The sequence below is a fragment of the Clarias gariepinus genome, chromosome 4 (assembly GCF_024256425.1).
Source record: "Clarias gariepinus isolate MV-2021 ecotype Netherlands chromosome 4, CGAR_prim_01v2, whole genome shotgun sequence".
Taxonomy (NCBI): Eukaryota; Metazoa; Chordata; class Actinopteri; order Siluriformes; family Clariidae; genus Clarias; species Clarias gariepinus.
The window spans coordinates 17,604,846-17,621,569 of NC_071103.1; the positions used below are offsets into that span (position 1 = coordinate 17,604,846).

The following is a 16,724-nucleotide window of genomic DNA, read 5'->3' on the forward strand; positions in this document are numbered from 1 at the left end:
AAATCTTGAAATCTCCTACCTTTAACAGATGTACAGTTCAATTTAAAGAAAAAGGTATAAAGTCAACGTAGTCATGACCTGGTCAACCTGGGCCATCTGAAAGATGTCAGTGCAGATCAAAGATCTGTTAAAAATCCTCCTATCATTCTATGTCTAGGCGGGTTGTGAACAAGGAAATTCTAGTTTTGATTTAAGGTATCAATGTTTTTGTACACCAACTGTTCATTTGTTGATTCTCATTAAATCAAGTCTTTTTTTTTTTTTTACTATATATGTCTGATCATTGATCTTTCAAAGTTAGGTAGCAGGGTTCTTTATCAATAAAGATTTATATAAACACAAAGTCACACTCAGTCCCATATGATTTCTTCAAGGAAAATTGATTTCTTTTTTTTTTTTTTCAAATAAAAAGTTCCTGGCATGTGAGCTGATAATTGTAAAAATATGCAGGGAAGGTTAGCACTTCTTTCCCTTCTCAGTGCTAAAATGCGTCCAATACCAGTAACAGCAAAATTTGATTACCACCGTTTTAGAAGGTGAAATAAGATTATGGGGTGTTAAATAATGATTGATTTCTTTATTTTCCTTCACTTGTTTTTCTATCACTTTCCTCTGTGCCAGCATGCCTGGCAATCTGTTCCCTGGATCTTATCACATGTCAATTTAATTTATGTTTCTGCAGATAATGAAATGTATGAACATCTTTATTAATCTTTTTTCTTCAGCTAATTATTTCTAAATATTAACTATAATTTTAATGTACATATTTGGATAACACATATAGGTTAATATAAAATTGGTTAAATAAGTTAATCAATGTTCTTTGGCTATTTATCTGAAATGGAGTTGTGAATAATCAATGTGAGATATATTTAAATGTAGATAGACTAAGCATATATTGTCCACTTTATAAATCAACATGAGAGAGCAGAATTGTAAATTTTTAGGTACAATTTTCTGGTGTTTCTTTGATTTACAGTTTTTCTGTTTATTATAAATGCTTTTTAGTGGAAACAGCATGAACCTAGAAGGGAAAAATTAATCACAAATACAGCTTCCTATCTGTGTTCAAGTGTGAAGTGTTGCACTGTAATTATTGATCTAGGTTAGACTTCCACCCTCATATCTAATATCAGTAATTTCACTTAGCAATGAATTCATTGGAAGATGTACACAATGTACACACTTTACATTGCCTCGGTAAATGTTGGTGTAATGGTTTTAACATTTATCTAATTATAAATTTTAGCACAGCAAAAAACAAACAAACAAAAAAACCCAAAGGTTTAAATAGTATAATTCATATGAACCACTCTGTTCGGTGAATATATAATAATTGATTTATGAATTTGTTTTATTTATTATTATTATTATTTTTTTATGTTTTATTTCAAAACATGTTATCAATATTTTATTTACACATTTTGATGCATGCAGGTACAGACAGAGAGGAGACACTTCCATGAGATTGAGAAGCCAAGGCTGATACCTAGTATCACAAAGCTGGGACCATTTTAAGCTTCTCTTACTGGCACAACAATCATATGTGTTAATGGCGTTATTAATGAAAACTATTAGCCCACACAGAAGTGGTTCTTCAAATTCAATTCTGTTTGAAAAAACATTTTTGGCAACACAAAACATTTTGAAGTAGGAGTGTTAGAATTTTTGTGCTGGCACTGGAAGAGCAGTTACTGGTCATTGACCTAGCTTTGGGTATGTAAGTGCAAACTTACTAACATAAACAAAAATATGCAAGCTAATGAGAGAGTGGATACAGTGCATGTGTATTCTATTTTAGCATTTTGGCCTTAATGAATATATACAGTAAGTTAGAGTTTCTACTTAAAAAGCCTAAGAGCAGGTTGGAGTCAATGCAAATAGATTCATTTAGCAATTGCAATATGTTTTACTGATGGAAATATACTATACTACAGTAAATATACTACATATCCTACACATACTAGGAAACTTTATTCTGTAAAAAGCTACACAGATTATTTTCTCTTTTTTTCTTTTTTTTCTTTATTTTATTTCTTTTGTAAAACATGGGAAATAAAACCTAAGGGCTGTGTTTTTTTATAAAGTTTTTATACCAATATTAAAGCTATTTTTCAAAAACTGAAAGAGCCCCTCGTTGACATATCATAGAACATGTCAACAAGAATCATTTTAATCTCATGAGATAAAGGGGAAAATATATTAACACTATATATAAAATGGAATAATAATGAAAACTTTGTGTAATCATGTGTGTGAGCCATGAGACAAAGGGCTAAATTAGTACTTTTCCATAGGTGAAATTAAAATTATTATCATTTACTGTATTTAAATATTTTAAGAGTTATGAATGTGATACATCAGTAACTCAAAATGATCAAAATGTGTCAAGTCTGTGATGTCAGTAGTATTTTAATATTCACTGTGAAAATGTTTTATACAGCAAATATATTCTAATTTTATCATTTATTTTGTTTATTCTATTTTTATTGTTTGTGTTAGTTGTCAGTGCATCTTAACTTTCACATTATGTCATGCAATTATGTATGCCAGTGGATTAGATTATATGATTGCGGCGTTCCCATGGTTCTGCACAACATTTCCAGTCACAGATTATGTGCAATTAGAGTGGTTTGTAGCATTACTTGGCACTAAATTAAACAGTATTATCAATGTTTAAACAAAGGTTTTATAAACCAGACGTGAGAAAGTTAGTTCTTGTATACATATCAAATAACTTGGCTATGTAACAAAATGATTATGCCAGAAATCTGCACAGTTTGCAAACTTAACACCATATTATATTTTTGCTAGCTGCCATCTGTTATAATAGAGCATATATTAAATTTAGCTGGAACTCCTGAAGCTGCAAAGAACCTCATATGCTGTAGCATGGGTCATACGTTATATGTGTAACCGTCTGGTTAGACATGGGAGAATGCTCCAAAAAATGTACAGCTTGTAAACTGTTGAGGAATATCTTACTTTCTATCTGAAAGTTTTGTATTTTTTTTAAATAGGCACAGTGGCTTAGTGGTAAGTACTGTCACCTTGTACCTCCAGGTTCTAGATTTGATTCGTGCTTCAGGTCTGTGTGCATATAGTTTGCAAGTTCTCCCTGTGCTTGGTGGGTTTCCTCAGTGTACTCTGGTTTCCTCCACAGTCCAAAGAGATGCAGATTAGCCTGATTGACTGATCCCAAATTGCCCGTAGTGTGTAAGTGTGTTTGTATGTATGTGCCCTGTGATGGATTGTCACCCTTGTCCCTTGTGGGATAGGCTTAAGGCCTTCTTGACCCTGAATACAGAACAAAGCGGTGAAGATGATGGGTGAGGTGCTTGTGGAGATTATTTTGAAAGCAAAAATGATCTTTATTTAAGAAGCGGGTGTCTAATCTGATTTTTGGACTAAAATAAATGATTTTCCAGGGCATTAAGTCATCCTTTACAGTAATGTGACCTCATTTAATTAGCTGACAAGTACAATATTTAAAGAGATTTTCAGTGACTTACTGGCAAACTGGGATGGCAAAAGTACAAAAGTGTACAAAGTACAAAAATACTCTGTTATCGTACTTAACTTTTTTTGTTGTGTATCTGTACCTTGCTTTAGTGTTTTGCATGCTTTTGATTTCTATTAGTTTTTTTTTATGAAAAAACTGTATTTGTACTCCCTACATTTTAAATAGGAACCCGTTATGTTTCAGATGATGATCACATAAAATTGCATTGATTTTCTAATGTAATTATAAGCGTATTACTATACCATCATCTGAGATCCACCCTACAAGGGAAAGACAGGAACAAAACAAATTCACCAGTCCTAGTTACTGTAACAAAATTGACTGGCAGTTCATTATAAAAACACAGTTGGTTAGCTCACCAAAGTGAGTGACAGTTACTTGAGATACGGTGATCCTGCGCACTTAGTATTTGGGCTGTAAATTGTTCTGGCTTGTTTTTTAAGCCTCTCAAATGGGTGCACTTGTGAATGTAAGATAAGAATTGAGCTAGCTAACTATCTAATAAACTGAGCAAAAAAGTTGTGAACTCTATGCATTTGTTTTGTGTTTCACATCAGTACAATGTTGCTTATTTTCTATAACAAGCTTATAATGTTTAAAATGAAGTAATGAAGAAAGGCACTAACAATGCTTTTTTAAATGCTTGTTTAATTAAGGTCAAATCTTGATGCGATCAGCAAGTCATGGCATCATGTCCATGGTTTCTCTCCATTAGCTTTAGTAACATAATGATCTTTCAGTTACAGTATATTTTTTTTTCATCTCCATTAGTAAAAAAAAAAAAAACTAAGTACATTTCCCTGGGTTTATGTTTTTGGTTATTAGAAAATTATACCTTTAAGTATAACTTTTTTTAAATAAAGTTAATCGATGGCTTATTTTTATCATATAAAAAGCCACAGTTTCCTTGAAATAAAACTACATCAATCATGGCAGACCGGCTGCTTGTATCGTTGTAACGTGTAACATGGTTTTATAGATGGCTCTTGGTTATCTATAAAACTCACCAGTACTTAAAGTTATTTAATATTCTAGCTGTAATGTACTTGGATTTAAAAACATTTTTGTGAATTTTTTAATTACCCTAAAACAAACTACAAGGTTTCATGAGCTTTTAAAACCAAATGCGGCCAATGAATTGTTTATTTATTATAATAAATTTATACTTATTTATTATGAATTTATACTTTTATCCTGATAAAAACAGACATTTTAGACTTCTCTAATACATCTCTACTAGATTTGTGCGTTCATGTTATCAACAGCACCAACTTCAATTGTGTTTTAAATACTTTTAAATACTGTTTATCAGTGACTCAAAATAGATATCCAGGTTTTCTTTTGGAGTGCTTGTACTATTCTCCTTAAATACATTTTAGAGCCCATGGCACTTTTATTTGACTAAGATAATTGAAGTGACATTTTTAGGTAGGAACTTTTACTTGAGTATTGAGTTTTTTGCTCTGCCATCACTGCTGGCAAAGGAGTTTTATAAATTACTATAAAAGTGCTGTTATAATTTACAGTAACTGTATTATTATTATTATTATTATTATTATTATGTAGCATTGTCGTGTATTTCAGTTACAGTAATATTAATGTGAAATGCTTGTCATTTAACTTGAACCATTTTCTTTATTAAATCTTGCCTGCAATGGAATGATGGGGATGCAGGTTTTCATTCAAGCCAAACAGGAAGTTGATTGGAGACCAAGATGATTTGATTAAACATGTGTAATCAGGTGTCCATCCTGCTGGGTTGAAAGGAGAAATTGGCCCTTTGCTGCAAAGTTTAACCTCTGCTGTAAACACAACATGTGGGATGATTGCACTCAGGATGCTATGCACTATTCACTGGGCACTATGTACAGACACAAATGAAGAGTTGGTCACACACTTTAGTAGCAACAAAGGTGGATGTGGTTTCAGACAGGGATGAAAATAGGAGCATTTACAGTTTGAAGAGAGGGATAGACAGAGAGAGAGAGACTGTTACTATGACTTTAAAGGCTACAGTGAGGTAATACAAGCCTTGTAAGCTTAATACTTAAGTAAATTTAAAGGTCAGTACCTTCTGTACTTTTTCTCAAGTATAAATGGTGTAAATGGACTTCTACTTTTACTTGGGTAATATTTTAGCTGGGATATGTCTACTTTTTCTTTTTCCTTTACACAAGGAATTGTGTCATAAGTCCACCAACACATGAAACATTGCTAGCTTAGTTAAAAAAAATTTTTTTTATGGTTTTAAAAAAGATTTACAGTCAGGTTTTGCTGATAACAAAAACGCAATAGCTTTTTTGTCACTCACCATTTTAAACAAAAAAAAGGTCAACCCTGATTTGACTTGAATGATCCAGAAACATTAACATAATTGTTATAAAGGTTTATTTGCAAGTTGTTTAGGGTGGATTTTTCCTTTTTTTCATCTAAAACTCTCAATGTATAAAGACAACAGACAAATATACAGTCATATATTACAGACAAAAAGGATTTTTTTTTCTTCACTATGTTTTTCTTTTTATAATCATTTGCTAAACCACACAAAATAATTTGACCCAGAGCTGATATACTGTTTACTCAGGCTTATGCAGTTCTGCTTTAGCAGTTTGCTTCTTGGCTGATCTTGCCTCCCGTCCTGGAGGTCTCTAGAGAGATCACTCTACTGCTCCCTATTAAGGAGGATTTTCCTGTTGGAGCAGAGAGCTAAGTAGTTCTAATGTCTAATTTTATCTACAAAAAAATGCAGTTTCCTAATTGTTAAACATTAATGCCATTTTTTGGCATGTCATAGGACAGACATTTGTCCATCTATAGTCTTTTCAGGCTTTACTTGTGTTAAATGTCTTTAGCGAGGAAATTGGCTGCTGAGTGACTAAAGTAAGGGCAGAGAGGAAGATAAGGCAAATTGAAAGAGTAGGGGAGGGGGGCACTATTGTGTTGCATCCTGTTTTTGTAACCCTATCTATCAGACTTGTGCTGCTTTCTCTGCACGGTTCTGCACACTATACACAATCCACAAGGACAACATTTTTTGCTTCTTTTTTTTTTTTTTTACCTTAAGCTTTGATCATGGCTGTATGCAATATCGTGATATTTAATTTTTATTTATATTTATAATATTACATAAAAAATATAATATCTCTAATATAAATATAATACACTTAAAATGTGAAAGAGATATTATATTATATATACCCTTTTTTATTTATATTTATGGTTATAGAACAACTCTTTTACATTTTGAGCATGATTTGGCATTGTTGTCCTGGAATATGCCTGTGCCATCAGGTGAGAAGAAAATGCTCCAGAGGCTCGTACAGTGGGCACCGAGCATGAAGTGGGCACCTCATTTTTTCTTTTTTCCTGATTCACTAACAACTGGCCACACAGCTGTTTAGTCTCAATCCTGTGAGTTCTTGTTACACTGTGTGTTTTTACATTCATTATTAAATGTAGCATAGTCTCTTTGTTTTCTTCTTTTTTTTTGTATGATGCAACGCCTTTAATCCGATCATGGTAATTTATAATTTGTCTCTTGCTACATTCTCTAGTTCAACACTATCCTTCAAGGTATTTATTATGTCCAATAAATCCAAATTTTCTAAAAATCTTCTGAGTTGTTTTCTTTGCTTGATGTTTGCCAATAATTCAAACCTTCTGAAACGATTAAAGATGGAATGTATTAATCACTGCAGCAATTATTGAAATAAGGCTTTTAAGTATTTGCTTATTTAAATCTGACTGGGTAGTATGCTTTGTCTCTGTGCCATTTTTACTTTGCGAACACGAATTCAGTGTACTGCTTCTTTAATTTAATTATGTGAAGGCGATAAGAGGAGGAGGTTATTTGTTCGAAAAGATCATCATTTATTAGTAGACACACATTAATCACTCTCTACCAGAGATCATAAATATACAGTGTTCAGTTACACTAAATGAGGAAGTTTACTGACATTTGTTTGTGAGCCTTTTGGTCTAGAGAAAATTATGAGCTCGGGTCAAACCAGTTTAGAATCCAGACAGATTTAGAGCTGGGATCTGACCCTAGGGTTATGGCATCTTTCCACTGTAGCTGCTCTCAGAAAATTAATGCTTTTATGGCCCTCTTGTTATTACTTTATTGATTTGTAAATGCCATGTGTAGAGGCTAGCAAAGATAACTGTTGAGAGATGACTGTTGATGGGATGGAAATTATAACACTTTCCAGGAAAATGAATAATATTTTGCATTTACTAGATTTGACAGATGTTTTTACACATGTAACATCTATTAAAACGTTGACACATATACAGCGCAGCCAAACATATTTTTACATAATTAAGATGCACATACAACAAAGTAAAAAATAAAAAGACACACAGACCACAGTGTTTACACGAGTATATTTTTCCTTTCAATGTTAAACTGATTTAAAAGATACAAAGCAGAAGCATGGAGAATGCTCATTTTTCATTCTCGTTCACAAGTTCTCTCCCTTTTCCTCTCCCTCCCTCTTGTGGAAAGAGAGAGAGGGCATTAGAGGAAAAGATATGTGGTCTTAGGTGAACACACATACACACACACACATACACACACATTCTCACAGCCGCATGCTCAGTCTGATGCCAGGCTGCTGTTCATTCAGGATACTACCAACATTCACTGCATCACTTTAAATTGTAGGCTTTGAATTTTGAGTTCAGCTCTTTACTGCAGGTGATGAAGAGTTTCCACTGCTGTTACTTCAACTCTGGAGCTGCAGGAATGCTGTCAGCGAGAGAGAGAGACAGAGAGAGCATTTAGCCAGGATCTTCCATGGTTAGAATGAATGATTGACTATTTGGCTCAGTGTGTCTTTTGTTGCATGGATGTATGGATTTACTGGCTTTTTTGGATGATTTTGAAACATACCTGTACACAATTAGGAGGCAGTTGGAATGCTTTACTATTAATGGAACGAACTAATTTTTTCTCTCTCCAGCCTATTTGAATGCTACAGGTGAAACCACGCTATAGTCTCATTTACTTGATTCTTCAGTCTCTTTTGTGTCTGATGATTTTCTCTACAACTATGTAGGGACCCTGCTGTGATTTACTCATTCATGTTAACCCCCCCCCCCCCCATCTCTCTCTCTCTCTCTCTCTCTCTCTCTCTCCCACCAGCTCTAATGACAGCAGCAGTGGAGAGTCATAACCACTCCAGCTGCTGCACAGAACACAGCCTGACATGGAGATAACCTGGTAATGTAGTTTGAAGAAATCAACCCTGGTGTAAAAGCTCTGTCTGGTCAGGATCCACACAGAGCATTAGAGCAGACTGAAAGTTAGCGAGGAGCTGTAATGTGCTGCGCGCACTCTCATCAGAGCTGCCCATGTGGGTAAGTGTGTGAGTACGCTGTAATCAAATTGAACTGGCTGATGGATAAATGGCTAAGATGATGGAAACTGTAGTGAGAGTGAAGTGCTTTTGGACATTCTTCTACACTATTACCTCCGAACATTTCCAAGTATTACTATGTGATGATGCTTATGGTCGGTGTGGTTCTATTCAAGTTCACTTATTCCTTTCGCATGCATCCTTGGCTTTGGTTTGTTGTTTTTATATCAGGAATAATACTGTCAACGTTTTCTATGTTCACTTTTAAATCTTTGACTCTGAATTAAGGATGAACATATCATAAACATTGAACATATGCAGGTTGCACTCAGAAATCAGAATGGCATTTCATATATGCCACCTTTTGTTGACCGAACTCCGTAAGGCTTTTCTTGCAGCAATTACTCCAAAGGGCATATTAATGTAGAGGTTGCATTCTACAATAAATCTTGCTTTTTTTTTGTGACCCTGAGTTACAGGAACATTTATGAGATATGGTCAGCTTGGGAATGTTACACTCGTATAGGGACTGGTCAAATGTTCTTATGTAATGTCTTGTACTTTCACTGTTCCTTGCAATAAGAGCAATATAAGGCATAAGGAAAACTGAACTTAATATAGCCTTCAAATGTTTTTTTTTTACACCAGTGAAATTGCTTTTGACTTGCTGAAGATTCAGCTATCTTTTCATTATGAAAGATATTCTTTCTATATTTAAATAAATATTTAATGAGTTAGTCAAGCTTGAATCACGATCAGCAGTCAATAACTGGTATGGCTTTGTGTTTTCTATTAATTTTTGCAGCACGTTTAATTATTAAGCGATCTGTTCAGACATCTGTCTAATCATCGCTCTGATTTAATCACAATATTTTTTCTCACCTCATGTTCTTGTGTTTCTCTAGTGATTTAAATAATTCGGAATATTTTGTGAAAGAAGCATCAATAAGGGGAGAGGTAGTGATTAGATAAAGGTCTGTGTGTGTGTGTGTGTGTGTGTGTAGTGTTTCAGACTCTTAGGCTCAAGCGAGTGAAGTCTGGAGCCATGAAGCTGCCGTGCTGGTTAGAGGAAGGGAGACTCTCTGTAATCCCTTTGCTGCTCCTTCTGCTCTGCTGTCCTTCGGTTTCTATCCACCCCAGATCCTCTCATCCCCACGAGTCACATAAACACATGCAAAAACAGGAAAACATTACACTGGCAGTTATTCTGCCTAAGGACAATACCTCATACCCATGGGCCTGGCCACGTGTCGGACCTGCCCTGCTGAGTGCTATTGCGCTCATCAACGCAGACTCTTCGCTCCTGCCCGGGTACAGACTGCGTCATGTTTTTAATAACAGTGAGAATGCAGACGGTATTTGCTCAGAGTCTGTTGCTCCACTAATGGCTGTGGACCTGAAGTTCACTTATGAGCCATGGGCTTTCATCGGCCCAGGCTGTGACTACACAGCATCTCCAGTGGGCCTCTTCACCACACACTGGGGGCTACCCATGATCACAGCAGGAGCACCAGCAGTAGGTTTCCTTCTCCATGCTGGGGTCTACACCTCTCTTACTAACACAGGCCCTACGCACAAAAAGCTGGGCGAGTTTGGCCTTCAAGTGTGCAGACACTTTGGCTGGATCCACCATGCCCTGTTGATGTTTGGAGACAGCAAAATGAGTGAGCGCGAGTGCTATTTTGCCATCGAGGGTCTTTACATGGAAATGCATGAAGCCAACATCAACACTGTGGACTTTGTGTTTGAAGAGGACAGCAGACCCATCAACTACTCTGACCATCTGAATAAGATAAAAGAAGAGGGAAGAGGTGAGTGGTTCTGATTTGTCTTCTCTAGCAGCAGATGTGCGGGCTTGTTCAATTTGTAATGTCTGGGACCAATTCCATATGAATTACATATTGACTCAACTATAGTTATGTAATGTACTAATCTAGTACTGAATCATGGTTTCATTATAAGTGGTCAATCAGTCTAATAGCTTGTGTCAAACAAAATGTATTTGTTTTTTTCCATCCCATTTCTTTTAAACAACTTTTACGTCATAGTATTTTCTTTGTAATTACAAATTCCTTTTGTATTTTATAGTTAGGAAGCTATAAACCAGTACACTGCATGATGGTGAGATTTGGTAGCTCGACAGACAGAGAATAAAAGTAGAGTTGGAAAAAATGGGCAAATATTTTACTGTATTTTCTTTCTTTTCTGGCTATATGAAACTGCCTCTATATGTGATCATTTGTGCACCCACGCAGGGTGTGTTACTGTTTCACGCATGCAGTGTTCTTGGGAAAGGTATGACCGTTATTAAAATAAAGTGTTTACTGAAGCTAAAATTAATGAATTAGTATATCACATAATATAACTACAAAAAAACATTTCAGTAAGTGCAGTAAATTTAAAAGTACAGTATATTTTGTTACAAGCCTAAAGACTGGATCTCATGAAGCTGATTGAGAGAACACCAAGAATGTGCAAAGCTTTCATGAAAGCAAAATGTGATTAATATAAAGAATCAAAAATATAAACCATGCGTGAAAGGATTTCCCATATTTTCAGAACCACATGTTTCTGCAATATGCCTGTGCCAACATGGAAGAAAAAACTCCAAAGATTTGATAATCTGGTCATTCAGTACATTCTGTACATTCAGGTCATCAGTTGATTTCATTATAGTGCCACATTACTTTGCTAGACCTGACAAACTAAAGCAACCCCAGATCATAACACTGCCTCCAGAGGCTTGTACAGTGGACACTATGCATAATGGGTGCATCGCTTCATGCACTTCCCTTCTTACCCTAACATCCTCATCACTCTTGCATAGGGTCATTCTGGACTCATCAGACCACATTACCTTTTTCTATTGCTCCAATGACCAATCTTTATAATTCATTGCAAAAAAAGATTTATGTCCACATAGCTATAACACACTGTAAATGTGGAAATGCTCTTTCACTATTAAATATAGCCCTGATTTCTTCTTGACAATCTTTTTACAATGCAACTTTACTAAGCACTTAAGTCATCTTCATTCATGTCATTTCATGACATTTATTCAGTAATTTTTCTGACCACATTTCTTCCGTGAAGTTGAAAGTTTTGTACAGTCCTTACAGTTTTTAACCTAATTCAAATATAGTTTAAAATCTCCTTAGTTGTTTTTAATGTTTGATGCAGGCCAATAATTTTACCCTCCTGAAGTGGTGATTTTTTTTGGCCAGACTATGAAACGTAATATTTCATAGTTTTTCCAACATCTAATCAGAGAAAACAAACAGATTGTTAAAATATGATAAAGAGGTGCTATACAAGCTCACCATGAGAAGAAAAACAGTGCTGACCCGGCTCCATACTAATCAGGCCATAACTCTAGATAAATAATCTTAGAGCTGGCATGAATTGAAAGCAACATCTTAAATACACTTGAAGCCAATGTCTGGTTCACACTTTATGTAAGCCAGAATCAAAAACTATGATACTACCAATCCATAATCATCCAGGATCTATATCTTTCAAGTATGTAGCTTAAGAATCCTTTTCATTCTACTAGGAGCATGCAGTATAAATATGAAGTTAAAATTCTCTATGAGATCCATAACCCATCAAGACTATTTTTACCGATTATTTTGGAACTTGTTTTAGCTTCCAAAATAATTCAAAAATATCCTCTCAACCTTTATAATGAAAGGTCACCCAATAAGGAAGTACAGCACATTTTATCAGATTCATCGGCATTTCCTGTGAAAACAGACTTCGTCATTTGCCAACTTTGTCCCATTTTAATGGATATCTACTTTGTGCCGTAAAGGAGCTTAAATGAATTGGGCTGTACATGTGCATGATCTGGCTTGTGTGATTATGTCTGCATGTGCATGATCTTGCTTGTGTGCTTATGTCTGTTTTTTTAATATGTTTATTTAACTGACTCATCTGATTATCATCTAATATATTCCTATGAAGAAACTCATTAATAAAGAAAGTGGTATGAGGGTTAAGGGACTAGTGTGAGAGGGATCTTGGGGATGTGGGGCAGTGATGGGTGGAGAAGAGATGGACAGGTTACAGTGTAATATGCTGTTAAAGGGGAAACATATTGGAGTCCTTACATTCTAAAAAAAACACCTGTGCTGAGCTCACCCAGGGAGCTGTGACCTTTTCCTCAGGTCTCAGCTGACAAGAAACACTTTTCAAAATGGCACAAGACTTGTACTGCATTCATATCAACAGGAACAAGGCAAGAGATGCCATGCTTTTCTTCTCCAAAATGTTCCATGTAGTCCTCCGTGTCCTTCATACTGTTGTCCTTTACATAGTTCACTGTGGATTTTACTGTTATTTCAAGACCATTTATATCAGGGTGTGTTAAAGTATTACAGTATATTACCATTATTTGTAATAGTAGCTGCCATAATGTTTCATGTCATAACTGCTTACAAACTATTGCATGTAAATGTTTGGTTGCATTATTGAAGCACCATTGAGGCATTGAACTACAGCTACCATTGCCATTACTTTGGTGTTTAGTAGCATTAGCATTACTCTTTGTGAATAGTCTCTACTTAGAGTTCATACTTAAACATGAATCTACTTAGAGTACATATTTTTAGTTTTAAGTTAATGTTACATTTAACCAACTTTGTATATTATTCGAGACACCTCTAGGTAGTATCTTTTATTGCATATTATTTTGATCAATGTTATGACATGCAATCCTTAACAGATTTCATTAAGCATAATGATGCTATATTTTATGGCATCATAAGAAATTTTCCATGATTTCTTTTAAAAAGTTGTATGAGTTTTATAATGGTAGGTTATTGACGAGCCTCTAGCATCAGTAAAGGTGTCTCTCATGCTTTTTTGTCTATTTTATAACATTTACACTTTTACACCCTATGAATATTTTCTAAAATGATATCCTTTGTAAATTTGTTGGGGTTTCATTTTAACAATGTCGGCAGTGATGGTGACAGTATCAGACACATGCATTTAGAACTAGGGTTTTATTTTTGACCAGACCTCATGAGGGATATGTTTGTAACTCTAACTCGAAATATTATGCAAATTATTTAAATGTGTGCAATGACATTTTCGGCTGTTCAGTAGTTTATAGCTTTTCGCCTATGGATTGTCATTAGATTGCTTTTAAAAATTATATATAGTTGTAATTATGATGTAGAAGGAGATCAATTTTATATTTCACAAATAAATAGAACATCATTTATGTATTTATACACATCACAAATGTATTTAGTAATTCACATATAAATGACTCTGTTTTTTTCAGGGCACAGAAATTTTACTTAAATTTACTTTTATTTACTTTTGTCTTTATGTATGACTTTTTTAAAAAGTCCCTTCAATTGTGTGTGGATTTTTTTAAACATCTCTGCAGTTAGATCCAACTGCATTTTGTACCAGAATTTGCTGCAGCCTATCAGGTATCTCGTACAGCTCTCAGTGTCAGCAATGAAAACTTAAAACCATGAACTTAAATTCAAAGGGTATGACTGAATGTGACCATAATATGAATATGGAATATTAATATTTAAATTACAAAATACATTTGTAAATCAGGTGACTAATAAATCATTTATTTTTGAAATATGTAACTGATCTGTGTTGGTGAAATACATTGATTTTCTAGCATTGGTCTTATAGGGTATCACTGTGAATGTGTTTCTTAGAGCAAATCTGTTTAAAGCACTGCCTGACCTGGATAACACCAGCTGGTGAAACTGTTACTTCGCTCAGTGGAAATATCACCCTGGAGGTCATACCTTTACTCGGTGCCTGATTCAGCTAATCTTTCAGTCATTACCAATTTTTCTGTTTGGTGAATCAGTGTTTTAGTCAGCAAGCTGTCAGTCATGCTTAATGAAGGAATTGCTCATTTGACATTTAGTGCTTCTGTCTTGTTTAGCTTGAGACTTCCAGCTTCTTAGTGCTTGGTGTATGACAGAATAATCACAATCTCTTGTTTATGATGTGATTATTTTAGTCTTACAACTGATGGTTCAAGTAAAGTGTGATCATTCTTGGACATAATGCCATGTTTGTAAGACATAGTTTAGAATGTGAATGTCTGGACACTTGTTCTCTTTTATACACGTTTAAATTCACAAGTTTCTGGTTATATATGCCTGATTGTATATTCTCATTTTAAATGTATCTGAGCCCTGACCTTAACTATAGCAACCAAAAGTACATCATTGGGCTCTTTTATAGTTTTTAAGCGAAATACCTGTATAAAATTGTCGTGAACATTTGAACACATACCAGTTGAACTCTTAGAAGGTTTAAATTGCTCAGCTCTTGCGTCTATGTGTTTAAAGAGCATGCAGAATACATCGATTGAGAGACTCCTGCTCCTGTTAATCCCAATTTAAACCTGTTTGTAGCAAAGCTCCTTTCATCAAGGCTGCTCATAGCCAAGAATCAGCAGGAGCTTCAACATCAATACATCTTATGCACACACACTGTTGTTAAAAAAAAAACATTATGCTTCTCAGATTTAAGCTTGTGATGTTTCAAATCACTTCATTCTCAGTTAGCTGTGGGCTACTGAAGCAGAATGGGCTTTTGTTCCGTAGATGTGCACTTGGCAAAGGAACCTCCTACACATTTTTAAGTTTCTACCAAATTAACTTTAATTTGCAACACTGAGCATTACTTTAAGCATTGACTTATGGCAAGCATGGATAAATAAATATGATTTCCAGGAGTGTTTGCAAACTAGATTTTAGATTTGATCTCTTTGGCAATTTAGAACTTGATCTTCAAGTAAAGGTTAAACAAAACTTGGGGTAAATTATAATTGTCTCGATTTGGATGTCTTGATTTGATCTTCATGGAAACTCATGCCACTGCAGATGCCCTCACTATGTGTGTGGTTTCAGTCACTGCCATCACCATGGTTTCAAGACAGAAGAGCACCCATGCTGAACTAAACTGGCCACAGCACTGAGCTAAGCGTTCCACCGCGCTCTTGTTACATATGTCCAATCCATCTGGCCTTTGTTAAAAATTAAGCTGGACTGGTGAAATCCATGGTGACACATAGGGGAAGAGTGTCCATTGCTCTAATTAAAGGTGGAGGAGGGGGTCGATGTGCATGGATAGCCATGCATATTATACATAAATCTCTCTGTTAGAGGAGGAATGTGCTGATGGAAGAAAATCTGCTGAAGAACTGCATGTACTGGAAAACAGGTGGTAAAACAGTTACTTCGATCATAAGTCATGACCAAGATTGTTCCCTCATCTGCTTAAATAAGCAAACTGTTCAATCATGTCCACCCTCTCATGGTCTGCTGGTCAGTATTAGTAAATTTTTTAGTCATGACTATGAGTCACTCTTCCCTTTGTTTATTGTTCAGTTAAGTTCAGAGAATTTGATATAAAAAAATTTATGATGTATAGAATAAGGCTTTTCTGTGTTTAAATAAAATATTAATTAACATTTTAAAGAAAGCCACTACTATGTTATTTTAGAAACTAAAATAATTGAACCATGCCAAACGTGATAGTATACCAGTTGAGACACACCACATACAAGCTACATGGCGCTTGTGAGTGTGAAAGCTACGCTAATGTGAGTGTGGAAGCTACGCTAATGTGAGTGTGGAAAAGCCATCAGGTGCTGGCATAATGTACATTCAAATGACTCAAGTCCCAAAAAATGTCAAGTTGAACTCATGGCATATTATGCATTCATTTTACATAAACCTTGTTTTTTAACTCCATGGCTAACAAAAATGGAGAAATTCAAGTAGCAAAACCAAATGCTTTTCTCACCAAGTTAAGCAGGAGATGAAGATCTATCAGTATTGTTAACA

At 35.0% G+C, this 16,724-nt stretch overlaps 1 protein-coding gene across 2 annotated transcripts in view; it reads left to right on the forward strand.

The window, feature by feature from the left end:
• The first annotated feature begins 8,107 nt into the window (after window positions 1–8,107).
• npr1b (natriuretic peptide receptor 1b) overlaps window positions 8,108–16,724 on the forward strand; it is a 43,786-nt gene continuing 35,169 nt past the window's right edge. Inside the window, exons 1-3 of one of the 2 annotated variants that reach the window (XM_053495014.1) lie at window positions 8,108–8,505; window positions 8,670–8,884; window positions 9,888–10,694. In XM_053495014.1, coding sequence (XP_053350989.1) covers window positions 9,929–10,694 — 766 coding nt within the window. In that variant the 5' untranslated portion in view covers window positions 8,108–8,505; window positions 8,670–8,884; window positions 9,888–9,928. The remainder of the gene's footprint in view (window positions 8,506–8,669; window positions 8,885–9,887; window positions 10,695–16,724) is intronic. The other variant, XM_053495013.1, reaches the window with a different exon arrangement.